General features: G+C 36.0%; 2 protein-coding genes across 3 annotated transcripts in view; one reads left to right on the top strand and one right to left on the bottom strand.

Annotated features, from left to right (window-relative positions):
• Positions 1-2,066, top strand: part of LOC131440395 (serine-rich adhesin for platelets) — a 65,188-nt gene extending 63,122 nt beyond the window's left edge. Inside the window, exons 5-7 of the mRNA XM_058611656.1 lie at positions 61-219; positions 1,049-1,183; positions 1,244-2,066. Of these exons, the coding sequence (XP_058467639.1) occupies positions 61-219; positions 1,049-1,183; positions 1,244-1,324 (375 nt within the window). The 3' untranslated portion in view covers positions 1,325-2,066. The remainder of the gene's footprint in view (positions 1-60; positions 220-1,048; positions 1,184-1,243) is intronic.
• A 10-nt stretch (positions 2,067-2,076) lies between these two features.
• LOC131440396 (L-dopachrome tautomerase yellow-f-like) lies at positions 2,077-7,184 on the bottom strand. 2 transcript variants are annotated; one of them, XM_058611657.1, is made up of 4 exons: positions 7,031-7,184; positions 6,734-6,972; positions 5,907-6,674; positions 2,077-2,299 (listed from the first exon to the last, which is right to left on the bottom strand). In XM_058611657.1, exons 1-4 carry the CDS (start codon positions 7,149-7,151, stop codon positions 2,159-2,161), a joined length of 1,269 nt encoding a protein of 422 aa, XP_058467640.1. In that variant the 5' UTR covers positions 7,152-7,184; the 3' UTR covers positions 2,077-2,158. The 2 variants fall into 2 exon arrangements, with proteins under 2 accessions (XP_058467640.1, XP_058467641.1); XM_058611658.1 differs by having other exon boundaries at positions 6,734-6,942.
• Positions 7,185-14,821: the final 7,637 nt, after the last annotated feature.

Here is a 14,821-nt window from a genome sequence, read left to right as displayed (position 1 = left end):
TGTCTTCTGAAGTTATTTCAACACGAACATTGGGTTTTCATTGTCATTTATTACCAACAGGTGGAATTAATCATTCGGCGAGTACCATTCGGCCGAGTGTATGCAATTCGTCGGGAGCTAGACGGTCAGTGTTTGGGTTTGATTAGAGACGGAAATACTGCAACAATAGTGGACGTTGTACCTAACAGTCTTGCCGCACGACATGGACTTCCTCCGAAGGTAGGTATATTTGTTTGTTTATTGGCAACAACTGCAAGATGTTTTGAAATATTACGATTTGGCGATCACCGGTAAGCTTAAATACCTGAATTCGTAAACCACTTGACCGTGTAATTTTTAGAACTTCTTCTTACGTATCCACGTGTCAATCCTCGTCCTTCTAATCACATCCTTCAATTTTGCCGTAGCCCTTATCCGAGACTCGAATTCTTCAACCATTGAATATTCATTTGTCAGAGAGAACTTCAGCAGTGTAATCGTAATGTAGTTGAATCAGTACTAATCATCATTCATGTAGATAGAATATCCTCCTCCTGCACTGACTCCTGTGTCGTCCTCAGTAGCTAGTGTTTCATAATTCGGAGGTTCGTTGTCATACTGCTTCCAGGTGTCGATATCCTCTCATTCGTTCGTGACCGAGTTACTACGAACATCTTTGCACATGTAAGCCTGTTGCGTGTGACCTATTCACGTGACTGATTCACTTTCTCATACAGCTCGCGTGTGTCTTTAAGGGTTAGCATAATTTTGTGCGTAGGACACATAACCGGTTTTTTCATGTTTCGTCTTCGACTCATCAGCTCATAACAGTTTGTGTTGAAGTGTCATGCCACCTAGTGGTTCAACATAAACCACTAAGCAGACGTGAAGTTTCTGTCCTTACTGACGTGCCGAGCGAAAAATATGTTGCATCTTTTACTGATAGATTTAGCTTTGCTCATTAAGCGCTTAGCCTAATTTTGTGCTTAGGACACATAACCTTAATTTTTTTTTAAGTTTCGTCTTCGATAATACATTTTCAAATCTTTCACTACTATTTTGCACACAGGCTCAATCTTGTGATGGACTTTCGCTTACGTTTTGGGTGCTAACAGAAATAAATGGTCGCCCGCTGAACTTATTCTTCAAGGAAAATGAAATACGTGATCGTTTGAATGCCGTCGGAAGAGACATATCAATATTGGTAAGACAGTAAATGGTGACCTTTGATCACTAAACATCACTAAACAACTTTTTAATCTAGGTTCAACCAGCGGACTTAGTCACCAAACTGAAGAAACAGTTAAAATCGTTACGCGGTCACAAAGACTTTATCGTGCAATAGAGTGGTATTTGTATATAGTACATTGCAACTCGTCGTGATAAGGTGCTGAATAATCGGAATCTATGTTCAAGTGCGATCAATGTGTGTGATAATATAATACCCGTCAGGGTAGATACAACTTATTTGTTTGCTGAAACATGCAGTAATCATTTAATAAACCCGAAAAAGTATTTGGAAAATAGTAATATCATAGGTAATGTTTTGAAAACTAAATTTATTATTTCTGAAAGTGAACGGCATAGAGTGACCTTTAGGCATATTTAACCAATTAAAAATACAAATCAAAGAAACTCGAAAGGCTGTACTAGAAAACGGTGAATATTCATAAATATAGGATATATAGCAAACATTCGAAATAGACTACTTCCTGGCAAGGTAAGTTCAAAAATCATCTACAACTTTTAGAAACTTTTGTAGTATTGCATTCATAGAAATATATACATGTCAGCAATAGTATTTAAAATTGAAAAAAAAAAACAACCATACGTACTACTGAAACCATTTTGGCAGCAAATAATCATTTACAATGCATAGTGCTGGTCATATTTTTTATACTAGATCATTTTTAATATCGTAGCACGAAACCGAGTAACAAACCAGCTAAATTGATTAAAAAATTGAGTGCAGCAGTCGTAGGTGATACATTTTCCTAGTGTAATTTCTCCACAGTACTATAATCAAATTTAGTTGAAACTTTTCTCAATAAAATCTATTAATGGAATTATACCTAAAATCTATAGAACTTTGACTCGTTCTTTGATGAATTTGAAAGAATGCCGGAATTTTATTGTTCTCTATGGATTTTTTTCCACACGATCACTGTTTATGAAAACATTACATACAAATCGTACCGTCGATAGCAGTTTCAGCTGTTTGACGCCATATGTGATAGTTGAAATCAGTAACGTTTAGTTTCGAGTAGATCCAAATAGGCAGTTTATTGGAAATTACCCATATAACACCTTCGTTGTCGATCTAAAAAACGTAAAACATCTTAAATAGCTTGGTTTATTGCTGTGTTTATTTCTATTAGGTGTATGAAGTGTAAGAGTGAAAAAATCGGTTGATCTCAAATATATACATCCAAACGGCAATCAAGAGATACGGCTAAAGGGTGTGTTGAGTTAAATAACTTCGAATGAATTCGCGATAACATAAAATGACACATAGAATGTGTTGGTGTTTTAGGCGCATATTTTTTTGGTGTTTTAGGCGCATTAGTTTTCGTGACAAAAACTTCCGAAAATAGGAATGCAAATTCTGTTGAAACAAACGCATGTATTAAATCTTATTTCATACGAATTTCAATTCCGGAGTTACAGGTAGACAATCGGATATAAAATGCTCACATACATCTAAACTGCAGATACTGAAGAGATCCTTCAGGTCTATTCTCCAAATATACGAGAAAGTTTAAATTTCAGTAGTGTTCTGATTCTATTGTCAGCGTGCCTAGTTTAGTTTAGTTAGTGTCGACGACCAATATTATTTTATTTTAGGCCATCGGCCAAGTAAGTACCATGCGCGCGAGTGGTTTTAGGAAATTTTCGATGGAAATTTTGACAAATTTGTCAAAACCAAAAACATACAGACCTTTGAAAAGCTTTTATCTATCTGCAGGGCAAAAATGGCTGAGAAATTCGGAGGATTTTCCGAGTCTTATCAAAAATATCTGAAAAATGAGTGTTTTTGTGATCTTTCAAAATTATCTGGAAAAATAATGCGTTGATATATTTTTTTTCAAATAAACCATATAATGGCTACAAAGATTACATTCGGACACATTCTTGGAATACCTTTTCAAGCTTCATTTTTTCAAATAATTGTGAAAGATCACAAAAACACTCATTTTTCAGAGCTAGTTTTGATTAAACTCGGAAAATCCTCCGAATTTTTCAGTCATTTTTGCCCTGCAGATAGATAAAAGCTTTCCAAAGGTCTGTATGTTTTTGGTTTTGGCAAGGTTTTCAAAATTTCCATCAAAAATTTCCTTAAACCACCCGCGCGCATGGTGCTTGGACGATGGCCCTAAGTTGCCATCACGTCAACTTTCAGTCATTCACAGTTATATACATAATCACTCTACGTGACGGTTTTCATTGGAAAGACTATAAGACTCGCATATGCCATGCGTGATGTTACGAATGAAAAAGCGTGTAGAATAATTTGAAACAATCAAAACATATCAAAACAAATTGCGTTAAGAGTATTTAACAGTTTCGCGAAAAAACTACTATTTCTATTAATTTAATACCATTTGTTTTTCGTCAGTAAAATCGTTGCACGTTTGTGCGTAAATCACTAATTCCTCGAACAAAATCGAATAATTCGGCTTGTATTAAAAATTTCTAATGTGATTTTACTGTATCCGCACGACAAATGTATCATAAAGCTTGCTTCATTTAGAATTGGAACAAACTCTTTCTCTTATTTTGGTGCGCTCCTGGTGGACGGATTTGATATTTCTTGACGCCCACGTGTGAATTTTATCAGCTTCACGTATGATTTTTAACATTCCGCAAATCGACTTTGTAAACAATCAACATGGAAGCCGGAAGAAGGGAAAAAAATGTGCACAGTTATTTGGAAAATCCATTGTGGTCTGCATCTAGGCTAGCTAAACAGCTGAATTTGCCCAGAAATACCGTATGGCGCGTTATCAAACGGTATAAGGAAACATTGACGACGATTCGGGAGCCTCAAGCCAATCGTCGGAGTGGAACTGTCGACCGGAAACTGCGTGGTAAGATTTTGAAGACGATTAAGAAGAATCCGTGATTTGGCCAGAAAATACGGTGCTGCCCATAGCACCGTGAGGAGAACTCGACTGCGGGAAGGAATCAAGGTGTATCGAGCTAGCAAACAGCCAAATGGACCACAAAACAGAATAGTGTGGTCAAAATTCGTGCTCGGAAACTATATGACCAGGTGCTGACCAAGTTCAACGGGTGTCTTCTGATGGACGATGAAACCTATGCCAAGGCTGACTTCGGGCCAATCCCAGGTCAAAACTTTTACTTGGCAACGGCTCGGGGGAATGTTCCAGTCAAGTTTAAATTTGTTTTTGCTGACAAATTTGCAAGAAAATATATGATTTGGCAGGGCATTTGCAACTGTGGCAAAAAAAACGAAAGTTTTCGTTACAAATTAGACAATGATGTCGGACCTCTACTAAAAAGAGTGTCTCCAAAAACGAATTTTGCCGTTCATTCGATCCCACGACCATCCCGTAATGTTTTGGCCACATTTGGCAAGCTGTCATTACAGCGAAGTCGTTCAAGAATGTTATGAAGAGAAAGGGGTCCAGTTTGTTCCGAAAAACCTTAACCCACCCAACTGTCCCCAGTTCCGCCTTATTGAGAAATAATGGGAAATCATGAAGAGGAGACTCAAGGCAAAGTGAAAGGTTGTCAACGACATCAATCAGATGACGACCTGGGGGAATAAGATAGCTAAAACGATGGACAAAGAAGGTGTGCGCCGCCTAATGAGCCGTGTTACAGGATAAATTCGAGAATAACGAATAATTTTATCCGTATTTTTTCTTAAATGTGTGAAGAAAACGCTACATTTGTATAAAAAATCGTCTTTGTTCCAATTCTATCTGAAGCAAGCTTTACTAGAATACCATAAAATGAAATAGCTAACGCTGCTGCAAGTTTTGTTTTTGTTTTACTTAGATTTATTCCGAAAAATGAAGCTCGAAATATTGACCTCTCAACGGCAAGTTATCATAACACCATAAAATAATAAAACATACTCTGGGCAAGGAACGCTTAAAGTTTGCATTTGCCTTACACGTCGGTCAATAAGTCTTCGGCTTGACATGCATATGGCCGTTCAATAAATACAATATTCCGATGTCATTTGTCAAAATTTCAAAGATTAGTGCGTTAGTTACTGTGCTTTCCGTGGTACTACTTTGGAAAATTAGAAACAGGATTGAGAAAACACTGTTTTCAATGCAAAAATACAACACAAGCTAAAAAAAAATTACATGATGGGCGTTGTCCGATTTCTGCTCCAAAAAAAAAAAGAAACAAGTATTAAATGCTATGCTGAATTGAAACGCTGTCGTACAAACTAGAGATGGCCGAGACACGCTCGGGTCGATCAAATGAGACTGTTGTTCCGGAAATCGCCCTAAAACTTTATTCCATCGTTATTGAAAGTCGAAGAGTGAAATTTCCGGAGATAGCTGTCCTAGTAAAAATATCAAGAAGTAATGTATTCACAATTTTTCGTGTACCCTTAAATGTGAAAAAAATTGCAAAGTTGGTGCCGCGTTTTCTCACAGCTGATTATTAACAACTCATTTGTCTAATTTAGCCACAAGCGATTGTTTTCTGCTTCCAAACGATGAGTTTATCGCTGAGACTGGAGCATTTTTGAGGCCAAGAAAAACTTGTGGTATAGAAATGCTGAAACGGAACAATTGTATTGCTCTTCAAGACGAATACATTGATGATTGAAATCGAAATTTGAAAATAAAGTGTTGTTTACTTTGTCAAACCAGGGACTTTTTGACAGATGTGTTAATGTTCATACATGATATCGCATGCTCTGAAAGTATGATACTGACCGTTAAATCGGCTGGATAAATCATGTTGCTATTATCTAAATGCACGATCCCATGGTTATCCGCATCGAATTTTTGCTTACTGTTCCAGCAACCGATAGAATTACGATTCACTTCTGCGTAAAATAGAACTCCGGTGGATTCATCGAATGTATGACTGGAGCTTTGCGTATTCGGTCCGCGAGAACCCAGATGTTTAAACAATTGATTGTAGTCATCTCCTGAATGGGCCAGAGTTTCATTTTTCAAAACACTATTAGAAACGGCAATCTCGCCTACGGCCGCCATCGCATGGAGATATACCATTCGATTACCCGTAACTGAATCAGTGTTGCCTATGGCCACCGAGAATAGTCCATCGTTCCAAACAAACCGAATTCCAGCGACGTTAAAATTACCATATTGCGGTTCGAAAGAGAAAAAAATATGTTTGAAGCGCCACATTCGATTTTGTGACAAGCTATACACATACAGCCCTTGCCATTCATAGTCGGGAATATATGCGTAAGCTTCATCACATTTATCCGGTTCTACATCCACTGTAACACTGGCCATTCCATATCCGAGTTCGACTATTTCGGCTGGTATCTCGAAACGCTGAATGCGGCGATCAGTAGAAAGATTAATTACCCACAAGGACGGTCGTTGGACCTGACGTTTGTTGCCAGGATATTCAAGGTAACCGGTATCAACAAACCATAAGCGATCACATTTATCTACTCGAGCACGATACACGGAGACAATTCGTTTAGAATCCGCAGCATAGTCCAGCTGTTAAAAGTTTTATTCTGTTAATTTCAGTTGCACTGTCGAATAATCTATTAACATACGTGTAATGTGTTTACAATTGGCTCAGGATAACCAGTCATGGGCGGATTGTTAACATCACGAACTGTATTCATGTTGATAACGGCAAGGGTATAAGGAGTTCCTGGTCGTCTGCGAGGAAAAGTTAGAAAAAGGCGACCCTTGTGGTGAGCCACACCCATTGGTAGATTTCCATAAGCGTAAAAGGTTTCGTTGTTCTTGGGGGGTTCGTCTGAGGAATTGAATACTACATTGCTTTTATCTGGGAATTCGAAACTATGTTGAATTATTCTACAAGTTTATCGTTGATATTCATTTACCGCGATCCAATTTAGGGGCAGATATCTGATTCCACTGGTAGACTAGTTGCAGTTCGTCGCTGGTACACTTAATAATGAACAAAATCAAAGTACCTAAAATTTTCACTTGATTGCTATGCATAATGAACCAATAGCTGACCCGCACTCGACGATCGTTGAAACAGTACTGGTAATTGATAATAAATATTTGTTTTTATTTCGCCGGTGGCACAGTGATTTACCCAACAAATCAAATCATGACATAATTCATAGTTTAAATAAATGTTGATATTTTGACACCGTAGCTAGGTGTTAGAGTTGGAATAAGATGAGTCTAGTGCCTAATGATTCAATTGCAATACATCGTTTGCGAAATATTGGGGCGGGGAGTAATTATTTTGATTAAGCGGTTGAATGCAAATGATAATGAATTTGATTAAGTAGTAGTGTACTCGTTTTATTTACTTTTATATTTTATTTTGTCATAGAATAAAACTTTGGTTTAACTACCTGTGATAGCAGTATTTTCTACATTATAGGATGCTATGATCAGTATTTTCATGGTTCAAAATCAAAACATAATTTTATCGTATATTCCGTAGTAGTATTTTCTATTTTGAACTGACTTCATGAACGAGTTTTAGCGTATAATAGAATACAAGTCATGTGGTCAGTGTAACGGGTTCTACTGATACTAAGAATCCTCATAGGTCGGGACTTGAACATATGAGAACTGGCTAGTAAAATCGGTGCTTTATGATCTGAATCACGGACTCAGAGATAATAGTAGTATATATTAATAATCCTCAAATCGATTTGATCAATTTATAGTGTAAGTTTACAAGGTGTGCTAATTAGTAACGGGACATTTTTAAATGAAAATTTAAGAATTCCAAGCGCAATCCCCAATGTTGATTGTAAGTAATATATTGAAGAAACCTTATTCAAAGCAATTACCTTCAAAAGCTTAAGAATGTTTTCTATCTATCCATCAATCTACGAATACCACGTTGAACGAACTGATCATGTAAAGAAGTATTTAAATCGTGAAGTAATTTTTCCAGATCTTCATAAATAGTGAAGTGTTGTTCACCAAGTGCGATAAAAACAACTGATAGTCGGAATAGTTCAAGTCTGGGGAGCATGGTGGGTTGGGTAAAAGTTCCCATCGGAGTTCTGGAATGACGTTTTTGTCTGGCAGGACCGTAGTCTTGCTACAAAATGACTCATGTCTTGTGGAGATTTCTGGTCGTTTTTCAAATGATGCTTGATTCCATTTCATGATTTGCTGTCGGTGGCGAATAAATGGTTTGAGAACCTTATAGTAACACACCACCTTTTTATCCCACCATATACACAGCAACTCCCCTACACCAAAAAGCTTCAATTCGAAGCCCCCTGGTAGTGGACGCAACTAGTCTCAGCGGAAAACAAGAAACAAATAAACACTGGCAATAATAATACTAGGAATACAAATTTAATTTTGATACAAAGTCCGCTGAGATTCTATTTATTCATGGTTTGATGTGCAATTCATTAAAGTGGAGTCCCAGTGGAAAAGATTTTCTTTTAAGGGATCCACAATTTAATTACCACGCTATGTTGGAAAGAAAGTACAGATATACTGTTGACGATAAATACATTACATTATAAAACAAAAAACTACATTAGCTAAATATCTCGTTCAGTCTGTGCTTAAAATGGTACTTTAGTCTAGCCGCAAATGTGGCACGATTGCTTATTCCTCGTATATCAGGCGGAAGTGCATTATATTTAGTTGGACCAACAAAAAGGATCCAAGGCTTGTAGCTGCTCGAACACGAAACAAATTGTTACTACGGCGTGTTGTTCTAGAATGGGATATAGTTGGGAACTGTAGGTTATGGTGTACTGTGGAGTTATACAAATTATCATGGATGAATAGCAACGTTTGGAAATCACATAAGTATGTTATTGGTAAAACATTATGGTTTCTTTCAGAGTATAACAATAAACTCGAGAATAGTAAGGGTTTATTGAAAATGATTTTTAGGCATCTGTTTTGTAGAGTTTGGAGTTTCTTTAGATAAGAACTAGCGGCTCGCCCCCACACCGATACCAAGTATTTGAGCTATGAATGGATGTAAGCAAAATAAAAATTTAACAGAACACGCTGGGAAACAAAGGACTTGACTCTCCATAAAATACCGCAGTACGACGCTTGGCAACAAACTTTATGTGGTGAGCCCAGGTTAATGTGGGGTCGAAATATATGCCCAGATACTTGAAATAGTTCATTTTTTCAATAATATTGTATGTGAGCTAGGGATGATTATGCGTTGGTATAATTTTCCTTATAGGACGGAAAATCATATACTTAGTCTTTGTGGCATTTAATGATAATAAGTTCGCATTGAAATATTGATCAAGAGTTCTTAAATCACTTTCCATTGAGTTAATAATAGCATTGATGTCACTGTTAGGATAGAACAGATCTGTGTCGTCGCCGAATAGTCGTATAGTCGTATAGTATAGTTCCTTTAAGATGTAAATTACCTATATCATTAATATATAAAAGAAACAATAGTGCTCCAGTATTACTTTCTTGTGGAACACCAATGTTTATTGGAGCAAGGTTGCTGCTGTCACTTTCGATGGATACAAATTGTTTTCTATTAGTCAAGTAACTACGGATAATTGAATTAGCAATGCCCCTGATCCCATAGCAATCGAGTTTGCCCAAAAGTATACTATGATCTAATGTGTCAAAAGCTTTTTTAAGGTCTAAAAATAATGCACCAACTATATTTTTACTATCGATCTCGCTTATAATTTCGTCAACTAATTCAATTACAGCGGTTTGGGTGCTAGAACCTTGTCTGAAGCCATATTGGAATTTAAAGAGGATATTATGCTTACTTAGGAGTTCGATAAGTCTAGTGACTAGAAGTTTTTCAAATATTTTGTTGAATACGGACAATGTAGATATAGGACGGTAATTATTACAATCACAACGGTCACCCGATTTGAACACAGGAATGACTTTAGCCACCTTGAGGCAATCAGGGTAGTAACAGGTCTGAATAATTACGTTAAAGCACTGAGAGAGTATTTTAGCGAATGCAAATGAATTGTGTTTTAGTACACTGACAGAGACGTTATCAGGGCCGTTACTCTTATTATTATCCGAACCTTGTATTAACAGTATCACTTCATTTACCGATGAAGGACGTAGAAAAATAGAATCACAAACACGACGAACGTTACTTATTGGACAAAAAGATGAGTTTACAGGAATAGCTTTAGCTAATTCGTTAGCGATATTTGAAAAGAATTTGTTGAAAATATCACAAACTTTTTTGTTGTCATTATTGTTGTTGCCCCTATCGATCAAGCGTATCTTATCCTTTTCTTTTGTTAGTCCGAACGTAGATTTAAGATTTGTCCAAAATTTCGAATGAGGTACGTTAATGAGAAGGTTTCCTTAATAATTTTTTTTATCCGCCTTTTTCATGGAATCGACCTTTTTAGAGATATGTGATAGCATTTGTTTGAGATGCTGATCGTGGGGGCTTGTCTTAATACGTTTGAGGTAATTGCTTATTATTTTCACTAGTGTCCATAAATCAAAGGTCATCCATGGGCAATGATTACCTTTCACTGTGACTGTTTTAGTTATTATTCTTGTATGTTGTTCGAGTAGAGAGTTATATACGAAAACTATAGATTGAAGAACTGTTTCAGCGTCCTCAATGACATCAATACTACTAATAAAATTGGAAAAATCAAGATTTACCTGACTATAGTTTAAGATTTTTTTCGTTAGCTTCATAGGTTCTTTATCAGCCAGTATTTTGAAAGTTGTTAAGATTTGAGAGTGGTCAATGAACTAATTAAATATTGTGTCGTTGCGAATACGATTAACGTCGTCAAGTTTACAAATAATATGGTCAAGTATATTGGCGCTAATTGGCTTGTAGTAAAACAATTTGTACACGAAAAGTCATATGATTCTAGCAGAGCCTTATATCTTGTCACAATGTTGTTATGAATGAGATTTATAGGAACATTTACATCACCTACAATAAAACGCATATGCTTCGGTTGAATTGAACACATCAAGCTTTCTAGGCAAACGGAAAATTCGTTAAAATCAAAGCTAGCAGGACGATACACACCATGAATATTATAAAAGTGTCCTTTGATACAAAGCTCGATGTTTATATGGTGAAATCCATCGGACGTGTAGTTCTTATTCAGTCTATGTTCAATATCTTTTTTGACATATATTGCTAGGCCTCCACTAGAATGTTCTCTACAAGCATAAAAGGCTTTATAATTCGGTATTTTATAGAGAGCACAATTTTCATCTTTCAACCATGTTTCTCCGAATACTATAACATCTATAGGAGTTTAAAATTGTCAATATCAATTAATACATTTCACAGTCAAAAAACTAGGTCAACGATTGTCTGCAAGAACGGCTACTACCATTCTTCCAAGGAACTGCAATCTTTGTAACACTCTAGAACCAACAGCAAGCTACTGGGTCATTGGGAAATCGAAAGGATAGGCAAATAATGAGCATGATATATCTAATCGAAAGTCGTAAATCGCTGTAAAGATATCAGAAGACAGTGTGTTTACAATCATCAGTGTGGTAAGTGACCGGGAAAAAGTTGGGAATTTTGTTTCATCTGGAAAAAGTCGAGAATTTTAGTGAAAATCCGGGACAAATATTACTAGCTCACATTTGAGTAACAGTTGTTAGCGTAATGATTTTTTTTCAACAAGAGACAATACAAAATTTTGCGTTTGAGCGAGATGTTCAGTAAAAGTGTTGAAACAACTCATTGTCCTGTACTGGTTATATGCCTACACCACAATTATATGATAAAAGTATTCTACACACTTGCAAAATTAATGCCAAAGTCTCAAGGTAACATCGAGAAAATAAAAAAAAATTCTTAGGAGCCTCCATATTTTTAAGTTTGCTAATGATTGCCCTTACTTCATCATAATTTGTCTCAGTAATGTCATCTTGTGTTATGCTCATATTACTCTGAGATGTCAATAAGACTCACAAAACTGGAAAAGTTGTCGACTTCGATCTTATCCACCGTTTTCGGGGAGTATTTGAGTTTTTTTATTTGAGTGCTGGAAATGGTTTCTGATGACCAGTAAGAAACTTAGAATGATTTAGAATGTAGATTGATTTGCTCGGAAAATCTTTGTTTCATTTTCTTTTAAAGGTCCTCAATAATAAATTGAATCATACAATAAAATAACACAGACAAATGAGCACAGAAAGGATATGAATTTTACGGTTTTCTGTGGTTCAGTCGATTACCTAGCGTGCTTGGTGATCGAATGTTTCTCGGTTCAAGTCGCCCTGCTGCTATCGATCTATTGATGAAATTTTCAAATGACACTATTGGTGGCTATTGGTTGAACTCATGGAAGAGAAAACAGTCTTAACATAAAATTGGAACTCCAATGGACTTAATGAAATGATAAAGAAGTTTCATCAAAGGAAGGTCACGACAAGCAAGAATGTCGCTAACTGGGACATTGGATAGTCTATCTTGGGTACGCAAGGAATTTATTAGTTGAGATCTGACATCACGATACTCCACGCATGCCCAAACGACATGATCAATATCGCGATAACCCTCGCCACAAGCACAATGATTAGTCTCGGAAAGTCCAATTCGAAGAAGATGTTCATCTAACGATCACAAGAACGTTGATATTGATGTAGATGAAGGAGAATTGAATTAGTTTAAACTTACTGATAGACTTCTAATTTCAAAACAATGTAATGATTTGAATTATGTATGGCTGTATCGATATTTCCCAAAACAATTTCAGGGTTTGCATTGCTGCATTGCTGTATCCTAGCCATTTAGTTCTAAGGTGGTAGAATATATGTAGAATATATAACTAATTGAACCCGAGGCGGATATAACTTGATTGGTAAGTTGATGCCTTTCATGCAGCAGGCCTGGGTTCGATTCCCAACCCCGCACATAGAGTCAGAAAATTTTTCTTTGGGTTAAAACCTCTATAATAAATAAAACAAAACAAAACTAACAGAACCAATCATTGCTTAATTTGAAACCCTGAATTTTATTGGTAGATGGTCTGAATCAAAGTCAGTTTACTACAACACACAACAAATTTATATTCAAGAACATGTTAAAAGCTGTGTGATTTGAAAATTACATGGCTTTAAAACGAATGGAATAAAAATCAAAAAATCAACAGCAACAACAACGCGACTTGAACCGAAAAACATTAGATCACAAAGCACACCAGTTAGTCTAGTCGACTAAGCCACAGAAGCACATATCTGCTTGGCTGGTAAATCGTGCATATAAATTCATACAGTCTCACTAGCTAACCGACTGCATCGTTACTAGCTAACCGACTGTATCGTTTGTAGAATTATGTCACCTGTAAAATTCATATTTTTTTCTGTGAAATGTTACATTGTTCTGCTAGAATAAGGTCAATTGTAGATAGATTTCTCATAGAATATAAATTATTTGAGCTGTTGGAAATAAAACTGGGTTAAAACCAGCGGAGAGTTCATCGTGAAGAATTCGTACTTTCAGATTACTCTACGAGCATTAAAAATCCTATTAGGAAAAAATAGATAGATATTTTGTGCGTTTTACAGCTATCATTTGAATTATTGAAATCGCTGCATTAAAAAAATGTGATGACATGACGGATGTACCTATTGTTTATTGACTAACAAATACATTAGAAAAAAATTGGTGTTTTAGAAGAGCCAATCGTGGCAGCCGAATGGTTTTGGTAAATCTTTGGTATATGTACATCTAATGATTTTAAATAAAATGTTATTACATGAAAATATAATTTTTTTGGCCTGATAGAACATTGTTAATAATTGGTTTTATGGTTTCCATCACTATCACCATAACAATTCATCTGTGGGTGTCGTTCGTTGAGCAGACGTGCTTTTCGCTGATCACAAAAAAAATGATCGTAGGTAAGAAAATCTACTTAGCCTATTTTAAGACAAAAGATAAATTCTACAAACACTGCACCGTGAAGTTAAAGAAGCGTTGGAATGATTGTACTGTTCTTGAAGGAGATTACAATGATTTTTGGAAAACATCTGTTCTTAATTAGAACTTAGAACTTACGACTTATGGAGCGATGTGTTAAAACATTCTGCTAAGACGCCCAACCGAACAGTTATGCTGCATCTAGTCAGATTAGAAATTGATAAATCTAGCAGCAAAGTAGCAAGTGCTTATAAGCATCATGTTGAGATAGTATGTGTAATACCTTTTCGGTATAATATGGCAAGTTATGCACTCAAGGTTATCGGTAAATTAAAATAGAAAAAGTCGAAATACAAGCGTTTAAGATAATCAGAGTTACTCTCAGTATCAGTACCTCCATGAATAAAATGAAGAATGAACATTAATATCATTTCTATATTTGCTAGCTATGTCACTCAGTTACATGCATCATATTTATTACCACTAATGTTGTTTTTCGCCGTTATGGTTACTCGTCGGAAGTCACATGATATTTGCACATTCGTTTCCATTTTTTATGTACAGTTCACTGTGTAGTTGACAAACCAGATCCTGGTTTAAGCTGCCGACGAATCGAATTACCTTACGTTATGAAAATCAGACATTTAACAACAAATAATAGTTTGAAAAATAAAGTATTTGTTTTTTATATTGTGGTGTTCGATCGAAAAAAATTCAGTTGTATATATTCTTCTCACTCCTGTCAACAATTTTCCTGTCCAAATTTCCATTTTGGATACGGTTTACTTCTCTACCT

Source organism: Malaya genurostris, chromosome 1 (assembly GCF_030247185.1).
Source record: "Malaya genurostris strain Urasoe2022 chromosome 1, Malgen_1.1, whole genome shotgun sequence".
In the NCBI taxonomy this organism is placed as follows: domain Eukaryota; kingdom Metazoa; phylum Arthropoda; class Insecta; order Diptera; family Culicidae; genus Malaya; species Malaya genurostris.
The sequence above is the reverse complement of the archived record's forward strand: the minus strand, read 5'-3'. Positions and strand labels throughout refer to the sequence as shown.